Source organism: Camelus bactrianus, chromosome 24 (assembly GCF_048773025.1).
Source record: "Camelus bactrianus isolate YW-2024 breed Bactrian camel chromosome 24, ASM4877302v1, whole genome shotgun sequence".
Taxonomy (NCBI): Eukaryota; Metazoa; Chordata; class Mammalia; order Artiodactyla; family Camelidae; genus Camelus; species Camelus bactrianus.
This window is the reverse complement of record NC_133562.1, coordinates 9,302,851-9,319,683: the sequence shown is the minus strand read 5'-3', so window position 1 is coordinate 9,319,683 and position 16,833 is coordinate 9,302,851. Positions and strand designations below refer to the sequence as shown.

General features: G+C 45.1%; 1 protein-coding gene across 1 annotated transcript in view; it reads left to right on the top strand.

Moving 5' to 3' along the window:
- NPC1 (NPC intracellular cholesterol transporter 1) overlaps positions 1 to 16,833 on the top strand; it is a 39,108-nt gene that overhangs the window by 13,092 nt on the left and 9,183 nt on the right. Inside the window, exons 4-15 of the mRNA XM_074352144.1 lie at positions 630 to 805; positions 3,456 to 3,623; positions 4,355 to 4,604; positions 6,318 to 6,391; positions 6,883 to 7,253; positions 8,397 to 8,623; positions 9,591 to 9,691; positions 11,808 to 11,910; positions 13,376 to 13,565; positions 14,012 to 14,194; positions 14,935 to 15,049; positions 16,657 to 16,784. Of these exons, the coding sequence (XP_074208245.1) occupies positions 630 to 805; positions 3,456 to 3,623; positions 4,355 to 4,604; positions 6,318 to 6,391; positions 6,883 to 7,253; positions 8,397 to 8,623; positions 9,591 to 9,691; positions 11,808 to 11,910; positions 13,376 to 13,565; positions 14,012 to 14,194; positions 14,935 to 15,049; positions 16,657 to 16,784 (2,086 nt within the window). The remainder of the gene's footprint in view (positions 1 to 629; positions 806 to 3,455; positions 3,624 to 4,354; positions 4,605 to 6,317; positions 6,392 to 6,882; positions 7,254 to 8,396; positions 8,624 to 9,590; positions 9,692 to 11,807; positions 11,911 to 13,375; positions 13,566 to 14,011; positions 14,195 to 14,934; positions 15,050 to 16,656; positions 16,785 to 16,833) is intronic.

The following is a 16,833-nucleotide window of genomic DNA, read 5'->3' as shown; positions in this document are numbered from 1 at the left end:
ACGGTGGACCAAAGAGGAGAGGTCTCCTGCCACATAACTGGTCGACATTAGGAGCCTAAACTTTGGACCCCAGGGACAGCAGGCAGCTTGCGGGTCTCAGAAAACCCATGTGCTTCTGAAATGCTTGCAGCTAGAGCACACCTTTGCTGTTCTTTTTATCTCTCAAGTCACGGGGAAATCCTCTTGTGTTTAAAGAGGGCTAAGGATTATGTGGGACTCGGAAGAGAGCTCTTCAGTAGGTTATAAGATGAAAATTCTAATGTGTAAATCTCACTTTTCTCCCTTTTTTTTCTTCTTAATGAGAATTATCACCATGATGTTCCTAAGTCCCTTTAGCTTCAAGACAAAGGAAACATCTCTGAATTATAAAGTGCAGAATCAGAGAGCATTTGTCTCGTTCTGAAATTACATCTGGGCAGCATAAATGTAGTATTTAGGGTAGGTTTTAAAGAGATGTCTTTATTTTAACATGAGGTTTTAGGCTTAGAATTTCTGGGTTTAATATATCCTCGTGGTAATCCATTTGCCACTTTACAATAAATTTCAAATATTCTTTGTCTATTTTAAATCATCTTTTTGCTTGCCCTGTTATCTGTGAGGTCATACAAAATAGTTTACTGTTTCTTTAGGTGTCCATCCTGTTTTTATAACCTAATGAACCTGTTTTGTGAGCTGACATGTAGCCCTCGACAAAGTCAGTTTCTGAATGTCACAGCAACTGAAGATTATGTTGATCCTGTTACAAACCAGACAAAAACAAACGTGAAAGAATTACAATACTATGTTGGAGAGAGTTTTGCCAATGGTAAGTAAACTTTTTAATTACTCCTCTTGTACATTTGGTATCAGGACAGTAGATTAAGTTGTTCCTTTATGTTGTCCAGTCAACTCTGCAAATGACAGTTTTTAGTTCCATTGGCCATGAAATGCGAATTATTGCTTTGCTTATGTTCTGGGACGTGAGCTACAATCTATAAAACAATCTCCTTTAAGTATTTACTTTAACGCCTTCCTAACTCTAGGTTCCCACATGGACGTTGTTAGGACGTGCAGGTTTTCTTCCAAGCCGTTGATAGTGGGAAGTTTGTGCTTGGGTGGAAGCAGGGGTTGCTTATATGGGAATTCTGTGCTTTCTGCTCAGTTTTACTGTGAACTTAAAACTGCCCTAAAAAAATAAAGGTCATTTAAAAAAAAAAAAAAGGAGACATAATGCTAATTGAGAAGGGAATGGATGCATACATTGGAGCGTGGTCATAGTCTATAATGGAATACGTAAAACTCTTAAAATGTGTGAATTAGAGTTATGTCATCCATGTGAATGACTCCTAAATATTGACTGAAAATAAGTTACAGGATACATGTAGTATGTTTATATTAAACAGTGCTTCATATTTATGGATACAATATATCATAAATGCACAGTAACATGCGTGGTGAAAATAAACATCAGATTCAGGGTTGTGATTACTTTAAGGACGGGGTGGCGAGGAGGCTTCAGCTCTATCTGTAGTGTATTATTTTCTTTAAGGTTGAGGCAAATGTAAAATAGTGAGATTGACAGAGCTGGGTGGTGAGTAAGGGAGAATCGTATCTCTCTATTTTCTATATGCTTGAGATATTTAATTAAAACCTGAAAACCAAATGGTGAGCTGGGAGGTGTGAGGGAGTTACTCAGAAAACAGGATAGAGCTATAAAGTTCTGGAAATTATCAAAGAAATGACACGTGGGATAAAGTGTGGAGCTCCAGAAAGAGAGCTGGGGCGAGGCAGTAAGCATGTCTATATGATATAACTTATATGTGGAATCTAAAAATAACACAAATGAGTCTATATGCAAAACAGAAACAGACCCACAGACACAGAAAGCAAACTTACGGTTACCGAAGGGGAAAGGGAGGGAGGGAGGGACAAATAGGAGTCTGGGGTTAACAGATACAAACTACTATACAGAAAATAGATAGGCAACAAGGATTTACTGTATAGCACAGGGAATCTTGTAGTAACCTATAGTGGAATATAATCTGGAAAAAAATTGAATCACTTTGTTGTACACCTGAAACTAACACAATATTGTAAATCAACTGTACTTCAGAAAAAAAAAAAAGGATGAAGTTCAGATACCTGTTACAGCAAGGATGGATCTTGAAAACATTATGCTAAGTGATAGAAGCCAGTTGCAAAAGACTGCTTATTACATGATTCCATTTATATGAAATGTCCAAAATTGGTAAATCTACAGAGATAGAAGTAGATGAATGATTGCTTAGGGTTTGGGGAGGATGGAGGAGATAAGGGAGCATTGGAGATACAGGGTTTCTTTTTTCAAGGTGATGAAAATGTTTTAAAGTTGACCGTGGCAGTGGTTGCAACGTATCTACGAACATGCCAGAATCCGTTAAATTGTAACTTTATTTTTAATATGTATTTTTCTAACATTGCACTAAGATTTTACTTACTTTGAAAAAAAAATGTTTTGTCATGGTGTTAGCTTCATCTCTCGTATCATTAAATTGTGACTTTAAATAGGCAAGTTATATGATATGTGAATTATCTCAAGCTATTTAAAAAAAGAAAAAAGAAAAGGAAATCCATATCTAAATATAGCTCAGGAAAACTATAAAACTCCGAAGACAGATCTCTTAAAAGCAAGTGGAGAAAAGATACAAATCACTTCAAAGGAGTGACAGTTGGGGAAGTCATTCCTTTCTAATCAGTGACAGAGGCCTGAAGACGATGGAGTCATCACAGTTCTAGAGAAGATAGCTGTTGTTCTAGCGAAACTGTCTTTCAAGAGTGAGGGTAAAACACGTTGAATTTGTAAGTACCTCCTTAAAGTTTAGGGAAAGCAGATTCTGGGAAGTTTCTAACAAGCAGGGACTAGTAATTGAATATTAATGTAAGAGCCATTCCTACTACTTCCTTAAATGCCTAATGTCATTGATGTTGTTCTTATTTCGTGTGTTGTCTTCACCTGCACTAAAATAAAACCAAAAAAGAGAATTGTATTAGGTTCATTCACACGTGAGCTCGGTCCTAAAACCAGTTTTCACCCCGGAAGTCCCACAATTCCCCAGCTGTGGAGTTTTCCTGCCAGAACCAGCTTCGTTCACTGCAGAGGCGCTGAGGTCCTTCGCCTCCCCTTTCTTAGCCTTTAGTGTGCTCTTCTGTGCGGTGGGGGTCACTTCTCCACCGTGGGCCCCCGGAATGACGTAAGCCTTTCCTATCTTTTACTTTTAAGTTGCTTGGAACCTGGCCCAGCATGGTTCTTGCAGGATGATAAGCAGGTTTCAGAGGTAATTCCTGCCGTTAGTGTTTGCTGCCCTGAGTTCCAGCCTGTGGCCCCTGATTGCAGTGTGTCTGGATTTCTAAGTTCACATTCAAGAGGCCTGTAAGATCGCGCCGGGTGATTGAAGGCGGCACAGCGTTTCAGTCTCTCTCCCTTGCTCTCCTGCCAGCGATGTACAATGCCTGCAGGGACGTGGAGGCCCCCTCGAGTAACGACAAGGCCCTGGGCCTGCTGTGCGGGAGGGAGGCCGAAGCCTGCAATGCCACCAACTGGATCGAGTACATGTTCAACAAGGACAACGGCCAGGCTCCTTTCACCATCACACCCATCTTTTCAGGTGGGGATCAAGACTCCCAGTTTGGTGCATTTATAGTTTTCTTTAAACCCAGGAACTGTAAACTGCAGTAGGAAGGTAAATTCAGCTAACTAGGTCCTAGAGTTCCCTCCAAAGAGAGAGGAAACTAGAGCATTTATCCTGCCCCTGGTTAATGTAGGGACTGGGCATGGGGGTTGAGGAGGAGGAATAATTGTCCTCAGGTACTGCTATGTAATTGGAAGAAATAAGCTGTTAAGGAAAAAAAAGTGGTGGGGGGAGCCTCTCAGAAGCTCTGCAGTAGTATTAGACTAGCTCCTCAGTGGAGAGAAGACTCAACTGAAGGTTTGCCTTGGACTGTGATGTACTTGGATCCTGGTGATGAACCCTGGCCCAAAGTTATTGAGGTGACTTAAAATTTTACAGGACTAAGCAGCAAAACATAATGTGATCACCCAGAAACCTCCAGTCCTTTTTATTCTTCCCGTTGTGTTATTTATTTTTTAAATTTATTTTCTAGAGGGAGGTAATTATATTTTTACTTATTTATTTACATTTTTGATGGTGGTACTGGGGATTGAACCCAAGGCCCCATGTATGCAAAGCATACACTCTACCACTGAGCTACACCCTGCCCGCTGTGTTACTTATTTCTGTGTGCTTATCGTTGGCTTTAAATATAGTTTAACACAAACTTTTTAGTGGTTTTTTTTCTTTTTAATGGAGATATCCACTCAACACAATCCTTCCCACAGATCTTCCAACCCAGGGGATGGAGCCCATGAACAATGCCACCAAGGGCTGTGATGAGTCTGTGGATGAGGTCACGGGGCCATGCAGCTGCCAGGACTGCTCACTGGTGTGTGGCCCCAAGCCCCAGCCCCCGCCCTCTCCTGCTCCCTGGAGAATCCTGGGCCTGGATGCCATGTACGTCATCATGTGGAGCACCTACATGGCCTTCTTGGTTGTGTTTTTTGGAGCATTTTTTGCCGTGTGGTGCTACAGGTAACCTGTTTTGTTTTTCTTTCAGGGCAAGAAGAGTGAAATTACCCAAGTGGCACTTGTAGCTTTCACTTGGCAGACTTTGGTTTATTAGAACAGGAAACACCTGCATTAATACCATTCCATGAGTTGCTCGTGTCCTGCAACCAGTCCACAATCAAAAGCCTTTTTAGACATTGAAACATTTGAAGTCAGTTTGGCTGATTTATTCAAAACAGCATACGATTTAAAGCACCCGTTCTTTAACAGAAATTCTCGTGAGCTTAATCTAAATGCAATGCTCTAGTCCTTTTAGATATTTGCATCTTGATTTAGGACAGCATGTTTTTTAAAAAAGTTTTTACTTTGAAATAATGTTACCAAAAAGGTACAAAAACTATAGAGTTTATATATATCCTCTACCAGCTTCCCCTAATGTTACAGCTCACTCCACCCATAGTATGTAATTTAATCAAAGCTATGCAGATAACACTGGTGTACGATCTTTGGCTAAACCACAGTCTTTATTCAAGTCTCATCAGTTTTTCTTCTAATGTACTTTTTCTGTTTCAGGACCCTGTGTCACAGTCAGTTTTTGTTCTGTTTGTCTCCTCCAACCTGTGACAGTTTCCCATCTTTCCTTTTCTTTTCTGGCCTTGACACTTTTGATGAATCAGTGATTTTGTAGACTGTGCCCTGATTTGGCTTTATCTGACATTCTCTCACGATTAGATTGAGGTTATGTGTTTTTGATAATGTCACAGAAGTGGTGTGTCTTCTCAGTGTGTCATGTCAGGGGCTTATGATGTCAATATGTCTCATCGCTAATGACATTAGCCTTGATCACTTGGTTAAGGAGGTGCCTGCTGGGTTTCTCCACTGTGAAGTTACTGTTTCTCCCTTTGGAATTGATAAATATCTTAGGGGAGATATGTTGAGACCATGGTAACGCCTTGTTTCTCCTCAGACTGTCACCCCCTGGGGTTAGCATCCTTCAGTGATGTTGTCTGCAGTACTTGCTGCTGTGGTGTTTGCCTAATGGTGACTTTGTGTTTCTCGTTCCTTCTCCATTTTCCAGTTGGACTGACTTTGTGCAGAGAGTTAATCCTTCTCCCCTACTTAATGTATTTATTCAGTTATATTTACATCATGGACTTTTTTTTAATTCTGTGGGTACAGTACCATCATTGATTTTGTTGCTTGGATTTTTCTCGGTTTTAACCACTGGGATCACCTTCTGGGGACTCCTTTGTTTTCGTAACATGCCCCTACCTTCCTCAAGCTGGTACTTATTTTCTGGAATCACAAGATGTTCCAGGCTCATCTTCTGTTTTTCCTGCCCCAGCCCTAGAAGCAAGCTCTTCTGCAAGGAGTGCTGGTTCCTTTCACTGCATAATGGTGTTTAGAAACCAAGACCTGGGCACTGGGTGTGCTCATTGCTCCTGCAATATCGTGTCTACTATCATGTTTTTAAAGGACTTAAAACTTTTAAATATAAATGAGGGCTACAAGGTGAAATTATCCTCTATTCATTTGTTTTTTGTATACCCTCTTAAATTTTCTCCTGAGACTGATGAGCAGGGAGACCCAGAGCAAGGGAACTTAGGAGAAGCAAGGCAACAACTAGGGAGGAAGCAAACAAGATGAGAAAGTAAGCTTTTAACAGGGTTATGGGAACGTCAGAACAGCCTCATTGTGCTGAAGTCCACTAACACGACACATGCTTGTATTTTTCAGGAAACGGTATTTTGTCTCCGAGTACACCCCCATTGATGGCAATATAGCTTTCTCTGTAAATGCCAGTGACAGAGGTAGGCACGTTTGTACTTAAACAAAAGAGGGCTATGTTGGCATGTTTACGTGCCTGTTCTGGGAGAGGCAATGAGCTCGTGCGGAGGACAGGCTGTGATGGAGGCAGGGTCCTTGCCTTTGTGGCGCTGACAGTCCAGTGGGGGTGGCAGATCAGAACCAGGTAACTAGTGGTAGCAGTGGAGCAGCATGGCCTGGGATCAGAGCTGTGCACGCGCTAACGTAGCAGGAAAGGTTGGTGGGAGCTGCTCTGGAGAGGGTGCTGGGAGCACCCTGCTTTCCGAGGCTTGTGTGAGCAGTCGTTGCTCCGATCGGTGGACGTGGCGGTCGCTGTGGGCCGGCAGGGACGGCAGGTTGCGGGGCGGGTGTGTCCCGGGCGTGGGCGCGGTTCCCGCCCGGAGCAAGCAGCCGGAGCTAATGTTCTCCCTGTTCCGACTTTCAGGAATGGCTTGGCTCTTAACCTCCACCCTCCCTTCCTCTCCCGCTCTTGCAGGGGAGGCGTCCTGCTGCGACCCTCTGGGGGCCGCGTTTGAGGGCTGCCTGAGGCGGCTCTTCGCTCAGTGGGGCTCCTTCTGCGTCCGCCACCCCGGCTGCGTCGTGTTCCTGTCGCTGGCCTTCATCGCCGCCTGTTCGTCGGGCCTGGCTTTCGTGCGGGTCACCACCGACCCGGTGGACCTGTGGTCGGCCCCCGGCAGCCAGGCGCGCCGGGAGAAGGAGTACTTCGACGCGCACTTCGGGCCTTTCTTCCGCACGGAGCAGCTCATCATCCAGGCCCCGCACAGCCACCCGCACACCTACGAGCCTTACCCCTCGGGGTCCGACGTGCCCTTTGGGCCCCCGCTTGCCGTAGACATTTTACACCAGGTAATCTGCTCTTTGCAGAAATCGGTTGGGGCGGGGTGGCGGCGGGGAGCTGTGCTTTGCCAGCTTTTGACCAGTTCTTTTGATGAGGGTTTGGAGCTGAACGTGGTGGTTTATCTTGAAAACCTTAACAATAAAAGTAAAGGTGCTTTTCACTTACTTTCCAAGACAGTGATAGGAGTTGAACTTAATGAAAAATTTAGACCGCCTTTATATTTACTTCATACAATAGGTCTTGCTTGAAATTGAGATGAGAGTTTCTCTATCGGAACAGAATGTATTTATAATTCACCTCAGGAACTTAGGATTTGTCTTCCCTTGGTAATTGAAAAGGGGACCTTGGTAATTTTCCTGGGGACCAAGGCAGGAGCTGCTGGATCATGGCTGGTCCTGCCTGCAGGAGTGAACTTACCATGGCCTGCATGTGCCCCCCTCCCCCTGCATTTGGGGAGAGGTGCATTTGGAATGAGATCTGTTCTCACAAAGGCCTTTACATCTACCTGTTCACTTATCTCACTTGCCCTCAAGAGCTGCGTCTGGGAATAAACTGCATCCCACTTATTTTTTTAATAAACAGTTGCCTGTTTTTTTCTTTAAACGTTGCTGTTGCCCACAGAAAGTCTGATATCTTGAAAACATCAAAATGGTCCCAAGACTTTAATAGAATCTCTTCTCTACGCAATGACTGTTGCCTTTTCACAACTTGTTGCAAAAGATGCAGATGTAATCATTTACCTCCTGGTGTGTATTTCCTATCCGAAAATACAGGAATACATATAAATAATCATGGCATGGAGCAAGGTGGTGTTTGTTGGTGAGGGGAGTGTCGGGAAGACCAGGCCAATTGCCCTGCCTTCCCCTGTGGCCTTGTTGGTCACTGCTGGGAGAGGTTCATGTGCCTGGCAATGAGACCTGGCCTGTTGTGGTGTCCCCTCCCAGAGACACTGGCTGCCTCTCAGCTGGGTCTCCGTCCAGTGTGCTGTTCCTCAGATACTTTACTGTAGTGGGTCTTAGTCCTCTCCCCTGTCTTAGGAGAGATTTCCCCAAATACTTTTTATCTTCTGACCCCTCAGGTCAATAATAGTGGAAATCAGAGAGAAATCTGGTGTATTTCTGGGTTTGTTTATTTTAAAAATCACCTTTCAGGTTCTTGACTTACAAACAGCCATCGAAAACATTACTGCGTCTTACAACAACGAGACCGTGACGCTTCAGGACATCTGCGTGGCCCCCCTCTCGCCGTATAACAAGAACTGCACCATTCTTAGTGTGTTAAATTACTTCCAGAACAGCCACTCTGTGCTGAACCACGAAGTAGGGGATGACTTCTTCGTGTATGCAGATTACCACACGCACTTCCTGTACTGTGTCCGGTACGTGGCAGGGGGCAGTCCATCCTTTGTTCCACCAGCATTTGAGCACTTGCTGTTGTAGTACTAGAGCCCCAGCAGTGAGCAAACAGCCAACAGCAGGACCCTTCCGGCAAAGCCTACGTTCCAATGGAGGGAGACAGACAATGAACAGTAGATGCTTGCCCTGACACCAGGTCGACATGATGCCCGGGGGGAGAAGACAGCCAGGTTGGGGTGGAGAGTGCAGGGAGGCAGCTGCTCTCCGTGGACCTGCTCAAAGGGAGGGGAATGGAGGGAGCCTGTGAAAGTTGGAGGGAAGTGTCCCAGGTAGACGAGCAGCAAGTCCAAAGGCCCTGGGGTAGGGCGTTTGTGGTGTGTAACTGAGGTGCGGCAGGTACTGCTCAGTACCACGCCACCCTCAGCGATTCTGAGCTGGTTTCATAGTATAAAAATAAAAGCCTATAGTGCCTTTTTCTTGTCTTTCAAATGCAAATTGATATCACGATATTGAGTTTTTAAATGTGCAGCCTCCCCTCCAAGTTGGGGCTGGATTGGAGGGCACTCCTCTTGCTCCACTCACTCGCTCCTTTCACTTGCCTGTTCCCTCCTGTGCTTTCTTTTCTTCCCTCTGTCACGGTTGTGTAGAGCATCCGCACTTCCTCCTTCCCACATGAGTCCTCCCTCGGCCTAAAGACCTGCTTCTGTACGGCTCTCCTCTTTATGGTGCCAGTTTTCCCCCGTGTTAGTGGCTCCTCTCTGAGCATCCAGCACCAGGCAATATCGACCCATCACACTGCTTTTGCCTGCGTCTTACCTAGTGATTCTGAGCTCCCAAAAGCAAGTACTGAACTGCATTATTCACCTAGGGAATCTCAGGCCCACATTGTGCTTGGAATATAATCAGCCACGTGACTGTTTGTCGTATAAGCTTTCAGGTCTCTGATGTCTTGAGGTTCTAATTGGGAAATGTTTTCTAAATTCTTGGCAGGGCTCCTGCCTCTCTGAATGACACAAGTTTGCTGCACGATCCTTGCCTGGGGACGTTTGGTGGGCCGGTGTTCCCGTGGCTCGTGTTAGGAGGCTATGATGGTGAGTGAGACGCTTTTACTTTTTCTGTTAGAGGAAGTAGCTGTGGTTCTGTCAAGTGGTAATTATGAAGATTTCATAAATCGGGTAGTGTACTTAATTCCCTATCTCTTAAATCCCAAAGACAGCATCTCCTTTGGCTTTGGATTTGAATTTTATTCTTGATTTGAAAGAAGTGGAATGCGTTAGCCATTTTTAGGTCACACTTTGGGAAGCTGTGGACAGCCAAGGATATTCCCTAGAATAATGCCGTCGTGTGCGCCCACGGAATGTGTTGCTCAGTTTCAAGGACTTGATGGAGCCCTTGAAACTCACCGGTAGAACCCCTCGGGTATCCGTGGAGCTCAGGTTTAGAACATCTGTAATGAGGAAGAGATATGTGAGATACTGGAGACAAAAAACGAAGTTGATGGATTTCTTTTTCTTCTAAACCAGTTGGTTAAGAGTTCAAAGCCTTTTATAGTAGGAGGAGCAGTTGGTTTGCTCTTTGCTGGTTCCTGCACACCTTGGAACAGATTGTACTGGGTACGGTGGGGTAATGGTTCGTGTGACAACATTGGCATCTGAAGCCTGATCACAGGCGGCTCAGCAGGTTTTTCTCCAGTCTCATGTTCTTCTCCTCATCCGGTGGGAAGGGGGAAGTTGTGGCCTGTCTTTAAATTTTACTCTGCCTCATAGAATCCAGTGTCATTTCTAATCAGTGGGGGGAAAATGGTGTCACTAACTGGCTAGCTACAGCCATCAAAATGAAATTTGGTCTGTACCTTACTCCTTCCACTAAAGTAAATGCAGATAGATCAAAGATTGAAATAGAAGAAGTGAAACTATTAAAGATCTAGAAGAAAATGCAGGAGGAATTTTTAAAAATAATTTCTAAATGGAGAAGGCATTTCTAAACAAGACACAAAAATGCAGAAGCCACAAAAGGAAACACTGATGAATCTGACTATATGAGAATTTAAAATACCTGTGTGGAGAAAACAGCAAACTGGAGGGAAAAAAAATTAGTATATGTAACAGACAGCATTTCCTTAATACATAAAGAGCTCTTGGGGGGGGGGGGGGGAGTTCAGCAACCCAGAAGAAAAAGGGACAGAGCCATACGAATGTTAACAAAAGGAGAAATACAAATGGCTTTTTATTCCGTGGGGCAATGCCGAACCTCACTCCGAATTAGTGAAATGCACCTCATTTCAGTTCTGCATAACAGATTAGCAGAGATCTACCTGTTTGGTAAAACCCTGTGTAGGGGAGAGTGTGGGGAAACTGCGTTGTTGGTGAAATATAAATGGTTACTAGGACATAAGCTCCAGGAAGGCAGAGGTTTCTATCTCCTTTGCTCGCTGATGTATCCATCGACATTAGAGCTCAGGAAATATGCTGTTGGCTAAAGAAATGAGAAACAGGATAGCCTCTTTAGAGGGCAGCATGGGACAGTGTATCAAAATTTAAAAAGCACATATTTTTGATTCAGCCATTGTTCCTCTAAAATTGATTCTGCAAACAAGTATTTTACAGATTAAAAATAATCAGGTTATTCTTTGTAGTTAATACTGGAAAAAATTGCAAAGATATCCAGTGACTGAAGGTTGATTAAATTATACTAGAAAATATTACACTGTAGGAAAAAGAATAAGGAAGTGCTTTATGTACTAAAATGGAGTCATCTCAAGGCCCGAATTCAAAAGCAGAATTTGCAGAAGAACGTGTTACTATTTGTGCAAAGAAGAAAGAAAGGGGAAGACTGTGCCTGTGTGTGTGGAGCGTGGCTGGAGAGAGTTGCAGGCTGTCAGAGACGGGGAGGAGAAGAGGAAGGAGAGAGACTTTGCCCTGAACACCTTTCCACTCTGTTTGAAGATGTTACCGTGCACGCGCTGTGTAGCAGTGATACGATACGAATGACAGCTGCGCCTGCTTCTGCCGGAGAGTCCTTTCTCTTCTCTAGCTGGACCATGTGGACGCTAGCTCAGCGACTTCCTGTTTTGTTCTTTGAGCGCAGGCTTCAGCCCCAGCGGGAAACCAGTCACCCAGCTGCCTTGTGGTTTTTCCCCTTGTATTCTGTATCTAGTTTTCTGCACGCTTGTAACCTGCTTCTTGATGTCACCTTTTTCCTTTCTAGATCAAAACTACAATAACGCCACAGCCCTTGTGATTACCTTTCCTGTCAATAATTACTATAACGACACAGAGAAGCTGCAGAGGGCGCAGGCCTGGGAAACAGCGTGAGTTGCTCACAGGGTCTAAACAACCCGATCTTTCTGTGGGAAGTGGGTCACTAGCAGGAGGCACTTAACACTTCGTTCAGCTCAATTACCCAACAGATCTAAGCTGCGTCCTTTTTTTAACTTGGTACTAGTGATGCGGCAAAAAAGTCTGTGAGTGAATTTACCTGTAAACTTTATGTAAATGCACATCCCTGCAACCAGAATGTAAAAGTATCTGTGCAGAAACATGCCTTGTTCATTTTCTAACAGCAAAAGCTGGGAGCATGCAGAGTGTGTATTAGGAAGGAGAAGTACGGTAGAATATTAGGCTGCCATTAAAGGTGGTGAGGTAAATAAATGGATCAAGACGTATTAAATAAAAACTGCCATCAGCATGTTTAGGTAAATCGATGCTGTGCATGTCGTCCGTGCAGTGACCCAGAAACCGGTTAGCTGTGTCGTAACTGCTCGAAAACAGGAATTGGGGACTGAGCGGGGCAGGGACTTCGACTCATTGCTTTAGACCCTCTGGTATTTTCTTTCTTAAACAGCGTTGTTGGGACATAATTCATATACCATACAATTCACCCATTTAAAGTGTACAAATCAGTAGCTTTTACTATATTCACAGATACTTATGTGCTAACATCGCCGCAGTCATTTTAGAGCATCTTCTCTACCACAGAGAGAAACCCCACCTCCTTGAGCGAGCACCCTCGTATCCGCTCACCCTCCCACATCGCAGCTCTGCACAACCACCAGTCTGCTTCTGTCTCCACATATTCTTCTGTTCCAGGCTTTTAAGTATGGAATCATACACGTGGACTGTTGTGTCTGGCTTCTTTCACTTAGAATAACGTTTTCAGGGTTCATCCAAGTCAGCTCATATCAGTACCTCATTCCTCTTCATGGCTGAATACTCCATCCTATGGATGGACCACCATTCGTTTCTTCATTCTTCAGTTGATGAACATTTGAGTTGTTTCTTCCTTTTGACTATAATGAGTAATGCTGTAAACATTCGTATACAGGTTTTTGTGTGACATCTGTTTTCATTTCTCTTGCATGGCAGATACCTAGGAGTAGAAATGCTAGGTCATATGGTAACTCTTTGGGGAACTTCCAGACTTTTTCCCAAAGTGGCCGCACCATTTTACACTCCCACCAGTGGTGTATGAAGGTTTCAAATTCTCCACATCCTCACCAACACTTGTTACTACCTGACTTTTTGATTCTGGCTCTCCTAGTGTGTATGAAGTGGTATCTCATTGCAGTGTTGATTTGTTCTAAATGACAGAAGACTCAGCATGTCTGGAGCTTTATAATTTAGAGGTGTCTTACCGTCTCCCCTCCAGGGTAGAAGACTCTGCTGAGGGCTGAGGGTTGAGGGTGGCTTTCGCATCATAGAAGTTAGCAGGGAGCTCCTTACTCCGCTGTCACTTAAGTTTTAACTAAAAATATAAAATTTTGCTTACCCTTTTAGGTTTATTAACTTTGTGAAAAACTACAAGAATCCAAATCTGACCATTTCTTTTAAGGCTGAGCGAAGTATTGAAGATGAGCTAAATCGTGAAAGTAACGGTGACGTTGTCACTATTCTAATCAGCTATGCCGTCATGTTTTTATATATTTCCATAGCCTTGGGGCATATCAAAAGCTGGCGCAGGCTTCTGGTAAGTGGGGGGTGTGTGTGTGTGTGTGTGTGTGTGTGTGTGTGTGAAATGGCAATGCACAGAGTGATGTAATGTTTCTGTCTCTACTTAATCCTAATTCATCATGTTCAAAACTGTCTTAAATGGTCCTGGGTTTTGATTGTATGTAACATTTTTCTGCTTCCCGTGTGTGTTTTCTTCAGTTCCAGCTTTTTTGTTTATCTTTAAAATTTATTTCACATAATGCAGTTTTTTCTAATTTGTCCACCCCATCACCTAAGAAAGTAGGCTCATAAAATATGTTGCTAGGGAAGACCAGGACAATTTTTCGTATCTTCTTTTATCCTGGGAATTGTACTTTTAAATCTAGATGGGCTCTACATGTAAAGAGGTGAAAATAAGGACCTTTCAGGAATAGGACCACAAATACCCGCAGCGATGATCTGTGTCTTTGCTGCGTCTCCCAGGTGGACTCTAAAATCTCGCTGGGCGTCGCGGGTGTCCTGATGGTGCTGAGCTCGGTGGCGTGCTCCTTGGGCATCTTCAGCTACGCTGGGGTCCCCCTGACCCTCATTGTGATAGAGGTCATCCCTTTCTTGGTGCTGGCCGTTGGGGTGGACAACATCTTCATTCTGGTCCAGACCTACCAGGTATGTCAGTCTAACCAATCCTGGCGTCTGACCAGGTACAGGCTCCACAGGTGACTGTTCAGCTCCAGGCAGAGTATTTGTGGGTGTGATGCTGGAGGCTTTGTGTCCCTTCCCTGCCGTGGTTAATTGTTCTGGACAGTTTGAGAGTAGGAAGTTCACCCTTCTCTCTGGTTGGTGGACTAGATATAAGTGAGAACTTGGTTTTGAATATGTGCAAGACGTGTGCAAAAGGGGCTAATAACATGCTATGGAAAATATTTTGGGTATGACTGCTATTAAAATGATTCTCAACAAAATGTAGAAGAATGAGAGATTTGTCAGAGGTGCCACTGGAAGGAAGAAGGTCACAACAGGACCTGCTGATGTGAAAATGACCTCCATCAGGGAGCCTTGTTCTGTAGCCTTTACCTGTGGGGAGACCCAGTGGCATGTAAGAGTGTCATTTAAAGGTCCAGCCACCTGCAGCCTGTGTCACGTGTATTTTCTTAAGAACATGATTCATCCCTCCCCTGAGCTTCTAAGCTGTTCCCTATTTCCGGGATTCAGAAATGCCCCAAATGAATCAATGTGAGAAGTTTCGGGTCCCGACTCTATTGTGTAAAGTTTATACCCAATAAGTAGATGCTACTGGTCATTTCCCTTTACCATTGAGTGAACACAAGGCAGCAAAGAGGTGGCATTTTAATTGAGAAATTTTAATGTCACACATTTAACCCTTTTTTTTTTTTTTTACTTTTAAGAGAGATGAACGTCTTCAAGGGGAAACCCTGGACCAGCAGCTGGGCAGGGTCCTAGGGGAGGTGGCTCCGAGTATGTTCCTGTCGTCCTTCTCAGAGACGGTAGCGTTTTTCTTAGGTAATTATTCTGAATTCTCCCAATCCTGCAGCTAGCTGAGCCTGGGTGTCTGCATATACCGCTTTGTGTTCTTCCTGTTTTAAGCTTTATTCTGTAGTTGGAAAGTATGAGAGTGGACCCCAAGAAAGACAAGTGGCAGTGTCTTGGGTGTCGTGAGCAAGTACCTTCTTTCTCACGTTGTTTCAGGACTGCGTGGGTGCTGGGGTCCAGATACCTAGGACCCCTCTCCCCCTTCCCCTTTTGGGCACCCCTGGCGAATGTGGGTGTCCTGTATAGCCACCGAATCCTTCCTACCACAATGCGGAGCCGCAGTTCCAGAGTCACAGGCATTAGCTCGCACGGCGTTTGCGCCGTTCTCCTCGGAACGCACGGTTCATTGGGGAGCAGCCTCGTAAATGACAGAGGTTCTCAGACCTTCTCTCAGTCCAAGGAGCCAGAGTAAGGACAGAACCCAGCACGTGGAGAAATTACCTAGCCTTCCCAGCAGGACCTCCTGGCTCCATCTCTGGTGGGTAGTAGGAGGAAACTGACCACATCCTCTGAGGAGGGTGCTGATTAGACTCACCCAGGGAAGGCCCACGACCCATGGGTCACACAAGGAGATGGCTGCAGGGCCACCAGGTCATCTTACCAGGGGCCGCGGGAAGGACATCCTGGGTGGTGCTCTTCCTGCACAGATGCAGTTAGCACATGTCATTTTCCGTTTCCACAAAGCAATGCGCTTTGGAACCCATGGGCGTTGTGGTTCCTTTTGATGGATACAGGTGCACAAAAGTCACTTCCTCTTTTCACTTCTATTGTTAGAAAGCCAGTGCAAGTGAGCTGGCGACAGCAGCTGACACTTAAGTTGGAGTGACTAGGGGCACAGGAGGACTAGGGGGACCCGTTGCACCCGGAGTCTCAGGTCCTGTCTAAAAGAGGCAGTTAGCCCAGTGCTGCCCAGTTTTTCTTCCTTAAGCAACACTGTGAATCTAGATTTTTGTCAAGTATCATTGTTAAATATTGGCTCCTTATTTTCCTGTTAATGTTTTTTAATCCTGAAGTGGGCTGACATACATCTGGCCCGTGGGCTGCCAGTTTCCAGTGTGAGCCTCGGCCTGGAGGATGCTTAGCACACCCTCATTTGATTGTAGCTACACTGAGAGACTGCGGTGATGATGCCGTGGTACCTGGGAAGTACCACCCCTCTTGTGGGGGGAGCGTGGAAGGTGCTATAGGCAATGGCCGATATGAACCATTCTCAAATGTTAATGTACATAAATTTGCTTGGAGAGCTTCTTAAATTACAGAGTTGGGGTCATAGAATTCTGAACAGGAGAACTCGGGTTGAGTTCCCGTTGTCTTGGTAAAGGAGGATGGAGCCAGGTCCCAGGAACCTACAGTTTTAGCTCCCCTAGTGGTTCTGGTGCCGAAAGCATTTTGGGAGCACAGGGCTCACAGGCTCCCCTCCAGTCCTGTGACACCCACAGACTTGGCGGCATGCCTTTGGGGGGGCAGTGGAGGCTCCTCGTGGCTTTGGCGTGTTCTGGTGCCTCGTGTTCCCAGGCACAAGCGCGTGGAAGCCCCACCAAGCCCCCTGCCGTGGAGTGACGTGTGTGTCCCTGCAGGGGGCCTGTCCACGATGCCGGCCGTGCACACCTTCTCCCTGTTTGCGGGGATGGCGGTTTTCATCGACTTCCTCCTGCAGATGACCTGTTTTGTGAGTCTCTTGGGGTTGGACATTAAGCGTCAGGAGGTAAGTCGTCTTCAGGATCTCAGTCTGGCTCATTTGAGTCCAGAATCTT